Here is a 13,262-nt window from a genome sequence, read left to right as displayed (position 1 = left end):
TGGGGGGGCGGGGGGGGGCAGGCAGTGAGGACATGAGGAGACACGTGAGGGCCTCAGGTGAGGAACAAGGCTGGGAGACAAGTGGACTGGGCAGTAGCCGAGGCTGGCCTGGCCAGCTCGGGGTTCTGGGAGGCATGCGAAGGCATGGGAAGGGCAGCAGAGGACTAAGATGCCTAAAGCTACTTTTGAAGGGGCAGGAATGGGTGATGGGGCAGACTGAGACTGCCACAACCCCAGATAACAGCATGAGGTGTCCCCAGGCCTGAGCGTTTCTGTCCCTAGGGGCTGTTGGGCTGAGTAATCCAGAAAGGCTGGGCAATTCTCCCAGCTGAAGCTCCAGCAGGGGGCCAAGGGAACCGAATGGGAGTGGAGTGGGGTGGGGAAGGCTGGTTCTTCCACCTGGCCACGCCTCCTGCCTTGAGGAGGCCCCTTCGTGGCTGGGGGAGAGGCCTCTGAGGAAGAAGATGGAGAGGGCAGCTGGAGGCCAGCTCTGGATCCTGAATGGTGACCAAAAAACCAGGGGAGCCCTGGCTGGTGTGACTTAGTAGATTGAGCACCAGCCTGCAAACCAAAAGATCTCTGGTTCAATTCCCAGTCAGGGCACATGCCTGGGTTGCAGGCCAGGTCCCCAGTTGGGGGCACACCAGAGGCAACCACACATTGATGTTTCTTTCCCTCTCTTTCTCCCTCTCTTTCCCTCTCTCTAAAAATAAATAAATAAATCTTAAAAAACAAAACAGGGGAGTCCTTCTATCCAGTTGACAGAAAGGAAAACTGAGGCACGGGGCTTTAGGTCAGCCAGAGTACCCACTGAGTCGCTTGCCCTGCTCCTGTGCCCGCACTCCCACAATCCCCCTAGCAGCCATGCTTGCCTCCCTTGGAAGAGTATTCAGAGCTTTGGCCCTGGGTGTTCTCCAGCCCTCCCCAACCCTGCTCCTCATACCGAGGTCTGTGCCATAGTTCTCTGGGTATTTATAGCTTGGCAGGCACTCGGCCCCCTGGTAAGTCAGCGTGCCACATATTTGGGGGGAATAAGAAGTCAAAAACTTTCAGGGCAAAGTTCATTCAAGCTCCAGTGTCCAGCTGGGTCCAGGGCCGATAAGGTGGAGGTGGGCAGGGGGCTTGAAGGCCCTAGCCAGAGCCAGAGGGTGGGTGAGGGGCTCAGAGTCAGCTTCTCCAGGAGGCCCGGGCAAGGTGCCAGTCTCAGCCTGAGCTTCTGGGGGTGACCACAGGGGAGGGGCAGGAGGAGAGCACATTTCAGCCAAGCAGTAGGCCTCCTGCATGGTCTGGGTGGGTGGGTGAGGGCTCCTGCTGAGGCTCTCTGTCCTTGTACCTAACTAACCTCATTGGCCCACCACACCTCTCCGCAGAGTCCCCGGCCCAACCCAGCACTGTGGCCCACACTGGGCGGTAGGGACCAGCCCCAGGGGGGTGTCTAAACAGAAATAGGTAGCACTGGCAAGAGCCCAGAGTGCGCTACAGAGAGGTCTCGAGGGTGCCAGCCCTAGGCAGGTAAGAACATCCTGTCCAAGAGCACCACCTGCTGGTGAGACCAGGCCCAGGTGGAGTTGTGGGCAGGAGGGAAGCGGGGAGGCTAGGGTATTAGGACAGGCAGGGTCATAACAATGGTGTTTATTACTTAAAGAGAGCTCATTATGTGCCTCACACACACCATCTCATCTAAGGCTCCCCACAATGACACAAGGTAGGTGCCACTACCTCCATTTTACAGATGGAGAAATGGAGCCTTGTCTAACATCACACAAAAACGGGAAGCCGTATCTATCTGACCCCCCCCCACCCCCCACCCCCCGAGCCATGCTCTGCGACAGGCTCACCTTGACATCCTCAGGCTCCGAGAAGGTGTCAGTCTCCTCCTCTGTCGGCATCTCTAGGTCGGACTCCTCGGAGGCGATGGGCACGTGGATGGTCAGGTAGGGGTTGTTGATGAAGTTGAGGTGGTCCAGCTCAATGCTGGGGGTCGGCCCATCAGCCAGGCCCACGTGGTTCAGGATGTGATTGTCCTTCAGGTCCTTGTCGTCTTCCTTGGGCGGCGGCTCCTTCTTCTCGTCCTCGGGAGCACCCTCTCCAGCCTCCCCGGCCTCCCCCACCTCCCCGGGCCTCCCAATGCTGAGCATGATATCCTTGGGGCTCAGGACCTTGCCGCGCAGCAGCCCCAGCAGGAAGGCTTTGGCGAAGCTGATGCCCCACTTGATGCGGCCGATGGCGATCTGCAGGTTGTTCATCTCACCGTCCTCGTCCGAGGCTGCCAGGCTATCGGCGCTGAAGGAGCTCAGCAGCAGGGCCAAGAAGAGGTTCAGGACCTGGGGAGCAGAGGGTGGGGGAGCCTCAGCTCAGCCTCTGGGTCCCTAAGGGTGCCACCCTCAGCCAGCATGAGGCCTCCAGGTCAGACCCACCCCATGCTGAACATTTAAAAGGATATCACCTAGCAGAATCCTCCTGGAGGTGAGAAATGTTACTATCATTCCCACTTGCAGATAAGGAAACTGAGGCGTGGGCCCAGGACAGGACTCTGCTGACCAAGGCTGAAGCAGGACTTGGGGAGGCCCACTAGGTGACAAAGACTCTCTCCATGATGCTGTCCTCCACCTCCACTGCGGGGATGCAGGACAAAGAGCAGGGACCTTGTCTCTGAGCTTCTAAGACTGACCTGGGAGCCTAGATTTTTTGAGCTGTCTGTTCTTGTCTGATAAGTGGAATTTTAATAGACCTTGTGCTCCCAGAGCTCAGATGCATGTCCCCTATTGCTCTGTAAGGGGCACTTAGCCCCTTTTCTTGAAACCATGGGGTTCCCTGCTCCACCTGGCTTTCTTCCCATAGCCCTGCTGAAAGGGACTTTAAAGGCTACTGGTCTACCCCCTGCCCTCTGTCAACTTTATTTTCCAGTGGATAGACACTTCCTGAGCCTCTCCCAATGCTCACAAGAGCAAGTAGCCTCAGAAAGGTCCAGCCTGGGAGGGACAGACATTTGATCAGACAAATAAAATGCAGTGAGTTTGCATGGCAGTGAGACGGTGAGTCCTGAGGCAGTCACATCTCTGCTCTGTGCCTAGGTGTTCTCACCTGTATAATGGGGGTGACTCCAGTCCCTAGCTCTTCGCACTGTTGTGAGCACACAATAGGCTCTCAAAACATGTTGGCTCTTATGGGTGCAGTTGTGGAAGGGAGGGCCAGGTTCTTCCTCTGGGGGCCTTGGGGAGGGGCCGGGAGCCTGCACGTGTGAATCTGCCACCCTGGCCCTTCTTCCCAACGTGTCTCTCACTGTGACTTTCACCAGTGTTCTCCAAGGTCTTTTTGTCATTATCTTAACTATCATGCTAGCATAATATCTTTAAAATGTACATGTTGTGTACTGTATATATTCTCTCTTTGGGGAAATGTGCTAGGGCGATTCCACCCCATCTCCATGCCCCCAGCTAGTTTCCTGCTTTTGCCCCCCACAAAAATGTATTGGCTTTTCCTTCTCTCCCTTGGAGGCAGGCGTCTGGTTGCCAGAAACACATCTGAGATGGGAATTAGCTGCTCTCTGGGTCAGCAGGGTTTGCACACGGCTCCTGCCTGGGACAGAAATAGCCTCCTCAGGCAAGGCGGGTGTGGGGGCTGCCGGGGAGGGGGATGGACCTCATGTCCCCTGGGGGCTCTGAGGGGTGGGTTATCTATGACCTAGTCACTTCCTCTTCTTCACAGGAACCCAGAGAAGTGCCCAAGTGCCACAGATGCAGGGGACGCAGGTACCCACACTCCTTGGCAGGGTGCCCCATGCCCTCCGCAGATACCTGCTTTCAGGAGCCTGGGGGGTGGGGACAGTGCCCAAGGAGCTGACAGTGCCACCTCCTTTGGCCACTCCCCTCCCTCTGAGCAATATGGGAGAACCACAGAGCTGGGCCAGAAAAGGGTATCAGTGCTGAGCGTGCTGAGCGAGTGTATGTGTCTGTGTGTGTGAGAGAGAGAGAGAGAGAGAGAGAGAGACCCACCCAGAGGCAGTGCAGTGTGGGGGCCCTGCACCCAAGCCAGACTGCTTCAGTTCACAGATTACTAATTTACTTCCCTGAGCCTTTGCTTCCTCATCTACAAAGCAGAGATGAGGACACAGAACTTGTCCAGAATGCCGGATAAATGTAAATAGAGGTCAGCTGCCGTTCCCCTTACTGGTATGGATGTTATCTTTATCATCACTGCTGGTATTATTGATGATACTGTTACTGGAGTTACCTAGACCCAGGCGCTCATCCAGGCTCGGAGTCTCACATTACCTGCCTCACAGGGTTGTTGACAGTATTAAGGAAAATGCAAATGAAGCCCTTCCTGCAGGGGACGGGCGTCTGGCAGGAGACCAATGTGGCTGTGATGCCTGTGAGAGTCAGCTACGCCCCACATGCCTGTGACATTTGAACCCCCCTGGCCTCACGGGCCAAGTGCTTTGCTAAGCACTTAGACGTGTGTCCTGTAATCCTCAGGATCACCCAGTGAAGTAGGTCACCACCATTGGCACCCCCATTTTCCAGATGAGAAAAATTGAGTCCCAGATAGGTTAATAACTGGCTCAAGGTTTCCCAGTTAGTCGCGGCAAAGCAGGGCCTTGAAATGTTTCCGAGTTTGCACACATAGAGACAGAACCCCCTGCAGACCTTTCAGTCACCCCCAGGCCCTTAAACTTACATTTACAAACTGCCACACAGAGACTGCTGCCCGCCCCCCGCTCCTGCCCCAGAGTTCTGCCCCAGGCATCTCCCCCCTCTCCTCACCCCAGGACCTCCCTCCCAGGGACAGCCAGCCTGGGTTCTCCTGTCTAGCTGTCCCTGGGGGCCCAAGACCTCATCCCAGGGCCTCCTCCTCAGTTGAGGTGACAACCCCCTACCCCCACCAGGCTGCTCCTGCCCCAGTCGGAGCTCAGTGATACCCGAGAAGCGCTGACCCAGCAGGCCAAGGATTTCACAGGCCTTTTTGGAACGTGGGGACGTGCGTCTTCCCGCCCCCTGTTGCCCAGGGCAGTGCCCGCCGCCGCAGGGGGTGGCTGGACACCTCGCTCCTGGTAGGACTAACCCTACCCCACCCAGAGAAGGGGAGGAGCTGGGGTCGGCAGGGTGAGGACGGACACCTGCCAGGCCTAGCCACAGAAATGCTGGTCAGCTGGGCCGCAGAGTCACAGCCTGTTTCTCTTTGTCGCTGCACCCTTCCTCTGCACCAGCCCCACGTGCTCAGTGCTAGGCCGCTGAGACAGTGGCAGGGTCTCTGGATCCTCCAAAGCCTGGGGCCTGATTCCCAGGCCTGGAGGAGGGAGAGAGGGTGGGAAAAGGCCAGGAGGCTGGAGAGCCTCAGATACCAACTCTGCGCTGTGCCTTCCTGCACCCTGTCACCATCACGCCTCCCAGCCACCCTATAAGGTGCCTGCTATTTCTCTCATGTAAAGTTAGAGAACCCAGCCAACCAGAGAGCAGTGATTGGTTCAGGGTCATGCAGAAGGCAAAGGCGCTGGGACTGGCACTTAGATCTGATTCCAGTTATGATGTTACTTTACCCAAATCACTGGGTTTCAACAGCACTATGCACAGTGACGTCCCTGGGCCAGTGGCAGCAGCCTCACCGATTCCAGGCCCTAGCCCAGAGCTGCTGAATCAGACTGTGGTGGGGTGGGGGTGGGGCGGGGGAAAGGCAGGAACCTAGGTTCTAAGAAACTCCCAAGGGACTCTTAAGCAAGTAAAGATTTGACAACCATTGAATTAAACCACACACACACACACAAACCCATTAGAGGGAAACAAAAGAAAAAATAAACAAATGGGACTACATCAAACTAAAAAGTGTTTGCACAGCAAAGGAAACCATTAACAAAACCAAGAGACAACCTATTGAATAGAAGAAGATATTTGCCAGTGGCACATTCTATACAGAAGAAGCCCAAAACACTAATTTGAAAGAAAATATATACCTCTATGTTCACGGCAGCGTTATTGGCTAACGAAGGCAAACAAATGTCCAGCAACGGAGGACTGGGTAAAAAAGTGCTGGTACGTACAGGGTAGGACCAAAGTAGGTTTAAGGAGTGAGTATGTGAAACAATTTATTCTCATATCATTATTTGTAAATTATTGTATTATTTTCCATATGGAAAGCTGTAAACCTACTTTTGCCCCACCCTATATGTGCAATGGAATATTACTCAGCCATAAAAAAGAATAAAATCTTACCATTTGTTATAGCATGCATGGACCTAGAGGGTGTTGATGCTAAGTAAAATAAGTCAGTCAAAGAAAAACAAATGCCATATGATTCCACGTATGTGTGAAATCTAAAGAACAAAATAAACAAACAATATTGAAACAGACTCCTAGATACACAGAGAACAGACTAAGATAGGGATTAGCTGCTCTCTGGGTTGCCAGAAGGAAGGGGGATTAGGGGATTGAGTGAAAGAGGTGAAGGGATTAATTACGGATTAGTAGTTACAGAACAGTCACGGGGATGTAAAATGCAGCATAGAGAATATAGTCAATAATATTGTAATAACTATGCATGGTGCCAGGTGGGCACTGGAAATATTGGGATTGGGGGTGGGGGTGGGGACACTTTGTAAAGTGTGTGATTATCTAACCACTACGCTGTATACCTGAGACTAATACAAAATAATATTGAATATAAACTGTAATTGAAAAATAAAATTAAAAGAAACAATTGCCATGTTGGGGGCGGTCCAAGGGGGCCCGTATCAGTAATTTCATGCAGGTCAGCCTCATAGGAAAAGGGCCCTCGAATGCCAGCCCGATTTAAAAGAAATAAAGAAAAACAGGAATGGGCCAGGTCTCGGACACTTGGATTTGCTGGGCAAGGGTGGCGGAGCCACCAAGATGGCCTCACTTACCACTAGGTTGCCGATGACCATGACCATGAGGAAGACGGTGAGGCACATGGGCTGGCCGGCTACCTCCATGCAGTCCCACATGGTCTCGATCCACTCCCCACAGAGGATGCGGAAAACGATGAGGAAGGAGTGGAAGAAGTCGTGCATGTGCCAGCGGGGCAGGCTGCAGTCCGAGGAGATCTTGCACACGCACTCCTTGTAGCTCTTGCCGAAGAGCTGCATGCCCACCACGGCGAAGATGAACACGATGATGGCCAGCACCAGCGTCAGGTTGCCCAGCGCCCCCACGGAGTTGCCGATGATCTTGATGAGCATGTTCAGCGTGGGCCACGACTTGGCCAGCTTGAAGACCCGCAGCTGCCAGGTGGGAGGAGGGCAGGGGTGAATGGGGCCCAGGGACCGCTGGCCCAGCCCGAGGGAGCCCCATTCTCAGGAGAAAGAATCTGCTCGATCCGTGAGGGATCGGAGGCCTCAGTTTGCCTCTGCTACATGGGAACACTCATAGCCTACCACCTCACACTCTTCATGCCTTCAAGGGAAAAAGAGGTCCTTATCTGTTAAAGATGCAGATAAAGTATTTACAAGTGAAATTAAATGTCGGGATTTGCTGTAACATATTCTCCCCACAAAAAGAGGGGGCGGGGACAGATAAAACAAGAACAGCAGACTGCTGATGGGTTTTGGAGCTGGGTGATAGGAACATAGAGGTTTATTATACTTTATATTTTTGTGGATACAGGAAAGGTCCTACAGTAAAGTTTAAAAAATAATACAAGGCTCCTATGCGGTGCTGGAAAGGACACTAATGCAGAGTTCCAATTCCACTACTACAGAGCTTCCCAGGCCTCAGCTTTCAGGTGGGTAGCACAGCCCAAAGCTCCTGCTCCATGGCCACCTGAGTTCACTAAGGGGTCAAGCTCCTGGGGCTGTCATTTTGGTCCCCAGCAGCCCTGTGTCATAAAGGAGACAGCTCCCTTTCTCCCTCTTTTTAGTAAGAAAATCCTCCCCCAGCCCCTCCTCAGCCCTGGCCCCGGGGGCTCACGCACCAGACGGAAGGAGCGGAGCACTGACAACCCCTGCACGTTGGCCAGACCCAGCTCCACCAGGCTGAGCGTGACGATGATGCTGTCAAAGATGTTCCAGCCCTGCTGGAAGTACTCGTAGGGGTCCATGGCGATGAGCTTCAGCACCATCTCTGCTGTGAAGATGCCCGTGAAGACCTGCGGGGTGGGGTGCAGTTCCCGTCACGGAACCTCAGGGACCACGGGGCCTTGGGAGCCTCCTACCCGACTCCCACCTCCTGGCAGAGCCCGTGGGGCCCAGAACCCTGAGGGGGCAGGTAGGGGCACCCACGGCCCACGTGTGTGTAGGTGAGTGAGGAGTGCGATGGCCATTCCACAGGGTAGACGTGGACCACCCAGAGACCTGGGCCCATCTGTTTCTGCTCATGTGACTGTGGGCCAGCCCTTAACTTCTTGGGGTCGCACCCTACTCATAATAGTATTTGACACTCACGGAGCACTTTGTGGCTCCCAACATAACCTCACCAGTATGCCTATTCCTAGGCGGTGGGAAGGGATTATCACGCCGTCTCCGAGAGGTTAGCGGAGAGCACTTGGTCATGCTGCCCATATGGGAACGAGTCAGATCTCAGACCTGCCTGATTCCGTCTTCTACCCCCTACAGCCTCTTTACCCTCAGTGGCAGGGGTCCCAGGACCCAGCAAAGTTTCGTGGCCTTGGCAGTCTAGGGCAGGGGTCAAAGCGGGCAAAGTCAGGAACAATAAGAAGGTCAGAGCTGCGCCCCCAGCCTCTTGATATGGAGTCCGAGGACTGCAGAGTCCCCTGAAAGCTCCCTGGGCATGGCCCCCCTCCTGCTGGGCACCAGCTGCCCTGGGTCCACAGCCTGCCCTGGCACATGCTGAGCCCCGCCCAGGAGCTGTTCCAGGCCATAGCAGGTGCCCAGGCGGCAGCAGAATGTGGTCAGGGGGCAGGCAGGCTGTGGGCCGGCCCCATCACGTACACCCCAGCAGCTGCGCCAAGTTCAGAGCACGCCCAGGCCCCTCCAGCCTGGCCTGACCATGGCTGCCTTGGGCATCTCCGTGGAGCAGGCCTGTCTGCCTGCCTCACAGCAGTCCATGGTCGGGTTCCTTTGCTACCCGCCCAGTCCTCGTCCTGCCGCAGTCCTCAAGTCTTCCTTTCCCTCGGCCCCCCTGACCCTCAGGGTGCAGAGAGCACCTCGCCCATTTGGTATACTGGAAACATTTGAAGGGAATTGGGAAGGGCGGGGCGGGGCAGGGCTGGAGGCGGCGGCTCTTTCCCTTTGTCAGGGGCTGGCAACGAGGTGATAATGCTCCTAATGGGCAGGGATAAGCGGGTGGATCAGTGCGTGTCAACAATAGTGGAGCAGGAAGGGCTGGAGAGGGGAGCAGGCCTGGCCATACCTGCCCTGCCTGCTGGGAGAAATGGTCGTGGGCAGGGGGCTGAGGGCGGGAGGACTACACCCTGGGCCCTTCAGGGTGAGCTGAGGCCTCTCGGGCCTGGACGCCCAGGCTATATGCCCCACTTCCAGGTCCCGTAGTCCCTCTTAGGCCCACAATATCCTCTAAAAGTGGAGACACTTGTCACCCAGGCCCTGTCCCCACCTCCAGGCCCCAACCTCCTCCATCACTGCATCGAGGGCATGGCCTGGACTCCAGATCCCCAGAGTTCAATCTTAAGGATTCCAGCACTTCATCCCCACACTCTCTGCCCTCAACTATCCTAACACCCAAGTACCACATCCCATGGATCACCCCATGTCCCTCCCTTGTACATCAACTCACGTCCCCCACCATATGCTGGGAAGGTTCCCCCAGCCTGTCTGCACAGGCTCCCCAACAGTGCCCCATATTTCCACGCAGCCCGGACGGCCTCGTCGGGCCCTGTGTCCTCCCCCCTGCCCTGCCCGGGAAGGACTGCCTCTCCCTTGCCCCTTCCCTACCAGGTTGCCCACATTGAGCACATGGTCAAAGTGCTCTGTCATGGGGTAATGCTCCATGGCCATGAAGAGGGTGTTTAGCACGATGCAGATGGTGATGCCCAGGTCCACGAAGGGATCCATGACGATCAGGTGGATGACGTTCTTGAACTTCACCCAAGGGGCAGTGCAGTTCCATATGAGAAATCTGTGGGCGAACTTGTACCACCATGGTGGGCACTTCTGGTGGGCCTCTTCTAGCTCTGGGAGTAGGGTGGAAGCAGACGTGTGAGGAGCATCCCCCTTGCAGGTGCTACCTTCCTTCGCCTAGGTCTCTGGGACCCCTTCCAAGCCCTGCCCCTGAGAGTGCCTCATCTCCAACCCCGTCCCTCTGTGTGGCCCTCTCCAAGCCCCGCCTCTCGGTGCATCATCCTCAAGACCCCCCCTTAGCCATGTTTACGCTTTCTTCTAGTGTGCTATTTCAAGCTTCCCCTTCTTGACACAGCCCGCAAAGCCCCACCCCTGAGTGACTCCCACCCCTGTTAGTGGCCCCAGGAGTGGTGGGAGGTCACTGCTGGAGGGTCGGTCCCAGTTCTGCCTGCTGCTGGCCAATGCCACTAGGAAGCAGGCTGGTATCCCCCTGTGGGCTCTTTCTCAACTAGGCAGTGATGTGGGCCCCTCCAAACTATTCCCAGCCATTCCGTCATTTCCCACCACAGTGGCTTTCTGGAAATATCACCCTGTTCTTGCCAACCCAACTCTCAAGCCCTGGAGCTCGGTAAGGCCCGTGGACGAAGCTGCTCCTCCTCAAGGCCTGTGGGAGTCCCCAGCCTAGGCATGATCTCATTTAACTCCCACCAGAAATGTATCAGGGAACCGCTATTAGTGCCTCCCATCTCACAGAGGAGGAAAGGGGCCCTCTCTCAAAGGCTGCACATTATGGTCTGAGTGGAACGCCCGCACCCCACCCCCAACCTGGGTGCTGCTGCAGGCGCTGCTGCCAAAATTTCTCACAACTGTCCGGGCAAGGGCAGCGTGGAGTGCTCTCCCCGGCCAGCTCTGCCCAGCACTGCCTGGGGCATTCTCTGGCAGGGCACAGATACCCCGAAGCCTGTCATACAAGGTCAGGTGAGATGGTGCCCTCTAGAGGTTTGCAGAGTCCTCTAGGACCTCCAACTTCTTCCTGGCACAGGGCAAGTGGCCTGGGGAGGGGACCACATCTGTTCTCTGACAGGTTTTCTTCCTTCCTTCTCTCCCTCCCTCCCTCCCTCTTTTCTTCCCTTCCTCCCTCTCATCCATCCGTATACTCATATGTTTCTTCCCATTAATGAGTCTTTCAGCCCATCCATCTATTATCTATCCCTCCCTCCATCCATCCATCCATCCATCATCCATCATCCATTCAACTATAGGTATGTACCTATCTACCTTCTTTTCATTGCCTCATCCTTATCCTCCTTCTGAGACTTGGGGAGCAGCATGAGGATTTGAGGGAGTCTGTGACTCTTCCTGGGCAGAGTCTGACCTTTGGCCTTTAACTTTTACCCAGAAGACATTTGAGGAGCAGGATCTCCAGTTTCCGGAACATTGGGCCTTCCTGATTAGTATTATTATCCTGTCCTCCGTTGCCTTGGCAGCCCCAAGGCCCTCCCGGAAGCCCCCAGTTCCCCTAGCAGCCTGGCCTTGCAGCCAGAACTGGGGCAGGTTAAGCCAGAACTATATTTATCATGGCCATTTCTTCGATGCCAATATTAAGTTACTGTCCTCCTGAAGCTAGGCCCAGCCAGCTCCAACTGCACCTCCCCAGGAGCCAGTGGCCTGATGAGAAGGGCACGCAGAGTAGGATGGTATGGGGTGCTGGGCGCTCACCTTCCATAGCATCCGAGATGCCGCTGTCTGCGCTGCAGCTCTGCCTTGGGGGCCCCTTCTCCCCCGGTGATGTGTCCAGGCTGCCATTGCAGTCTTTGCCATGGGCCGGGTCACCATCTGTCTCCCCACCTTCCAGAGCCTGGGCAGCCTTGGCCTGTGGACCAGCAGGGTGATGGACATGCAGTCCATTTCTGAGCCAGGAAGATGGACTAATTGACTTTCAGAGCTTCCTCATGAATGCTTTAGGATGGGGGACCCCTCTTTCTGGCCTGCATTGAGCCTAGTGCGGCAGGGCGGAGGGGGGGACCTCAGTAGTGGTCCAAAGTGACTGAGGACCCTCATCCTGGAAGACCCCCCAGTCTCTGAAGGCTTGACTGAGCCTGCATGTCAGGAGATGATGAGAAAGTGGGCGCTGCTCCCCGGCGCCACATCAGGACCAACCCCTCTCTCTTTTTTGGGGGGGGGTGATCTCATCATTTGACCAACCCCTCTCTTGACATGGACCCATATGCTGCACCAAAAGAATCACAGAATCATAGATACTGAAGCTAGAAGCCTACTCTGTTTTAACTACTGCAGATTCCTTATTACATATGGGGAAACTGAGGCACAGAGCTTTGAAATACTCTTTCTACTGCCTGGATGTCTCCCATTTGACCAAAGCCCCCAGCCTGGGGCCTCTGTCTCCCTGCCTCAAAGCCTGGGCCCCGTGCTCTCCCTCACCCTCAGCCGGCTCAGGAGAACTCAGGCTGAGAGGTGGGAGATCCCCGGGTCCTCGGGCTCCTCTCTCTGAGTCCAGACCTTCTCCAGTTCCTCCTGATGCTTTTTGAATTTCTCCAGCATCTGCTGAAACTCCTCTTCTTTCTCTTGGTCCTCAGCCAGGGTGGCCTCGTTCTGCTCAGCATACGCCATGGCCACGACAGCCAGGATCAGGTTGATGAGGTAGAAGGAGCCCAGGAAGATGACGAGCACGAAGAAGATCATGTAGGTCTTTCCAGCGGCTCGGAGGGTCTGGGAGCAGGGGCAGGGCGGGACAGGAAGTATCACGTGGCGCCCTGCCTGCTCTCACCCACCCACCCATTGCCCAGGCAGATAAATGGAGAGGGTTCCTCCCAGAACCTGGCGATCTGAGGCAGGGCACGGCCATCCTTCACAAGCTAAACCACCTTCTGGGCAGTGTCCAAATGTATACCAGGGACCCAGACTTTCTTGGTCTCCTGGCTCAGAGCACCCTGAGGACCCCAGCCAGACATCTTGGGATCAGAGCGCCAGGGTAACAGATGGTGAAGGTGGGCTTTGGGGTCAGCTTGAACCCCAGCTTTGCAATGGTGCCTGGCGCCTAGTAAGAGCTCAACACGTAGTAGTACTATTTTCATCAATATTATCAGTGTTAGAAACATCGCCAGTGACCAGAAGCCACGGTTGCTCCAGACTCAACCTCCCTGTTCTGCAAACAGTAGAAGCTAAATCACTGTGTCTGGGTAGAGCTGACTTTCTAAGCTGCCCCACTGGTTACTGTGAGGACTGGGGGTCTGCGCCAGGCCCAGGTCTCAGC

The 13,262-nt window shown here is 55.5% G+C and overlaps 1 protein-coding gene across 1 annotated transcript in view; it reads right to left on the bottom strand.

The window, feature by feature from the left end:
• SCN4A (sodium voltage-gated channel alpha subunit 4) overlaps positions 1-13,262 on the bottom strand; it is a 44,730-nt gene that overhangs the window by 10,100 nt on the left and 21,368 nt on the right. Inside the window, exons 10-15 of the mRNA XM_090292652.1 lie at positions 12,509-12,718; positions 11,708-11,861; positions 9,863-10,101; positions 7,927-8,100; positions 6,881-7,237; positions 1,839-2,324 (exon numbers count right to left, since the gene is read on the bottom strand). Coding sequence (XP_090148778.1) covers positions 1,839-2,324; positions 6,881-7,237; positions 7,927-8,100; positions 9,863-10,101; positions 11,708-11,861; positions 12,509-12,718 — 1,620 coding nt within the window. The remainder of the gene's footprint in view (positions 1-1,838; positions 2,325-6,880; positions 7,238-7,926; positions 8,101-9,862; positions 10,102-11,707; positions 11,862-12,508; positions 12,719-13,262) is intronic.

The sequence above is a fragment of the Furipterus horrens genome, unplaced genomic scaffold (assembly GCF_987537825.1).
Source record: "Furipterus horrens unplaced genomic scaffold, mFurHor1.1.pri manual_scaffold_11, whole genome shotgun sequence".
Taxonomy (NCBI): domain Eukaryota; kingdom Metazoa; phylum Chordata; class Mammalia; order Chiroptera; family Furipteridae; genus Furipterus; species Furipterus horrens.
This window is presented reverse-complemented; position numbering and strand designations above follow the sequence as displayed.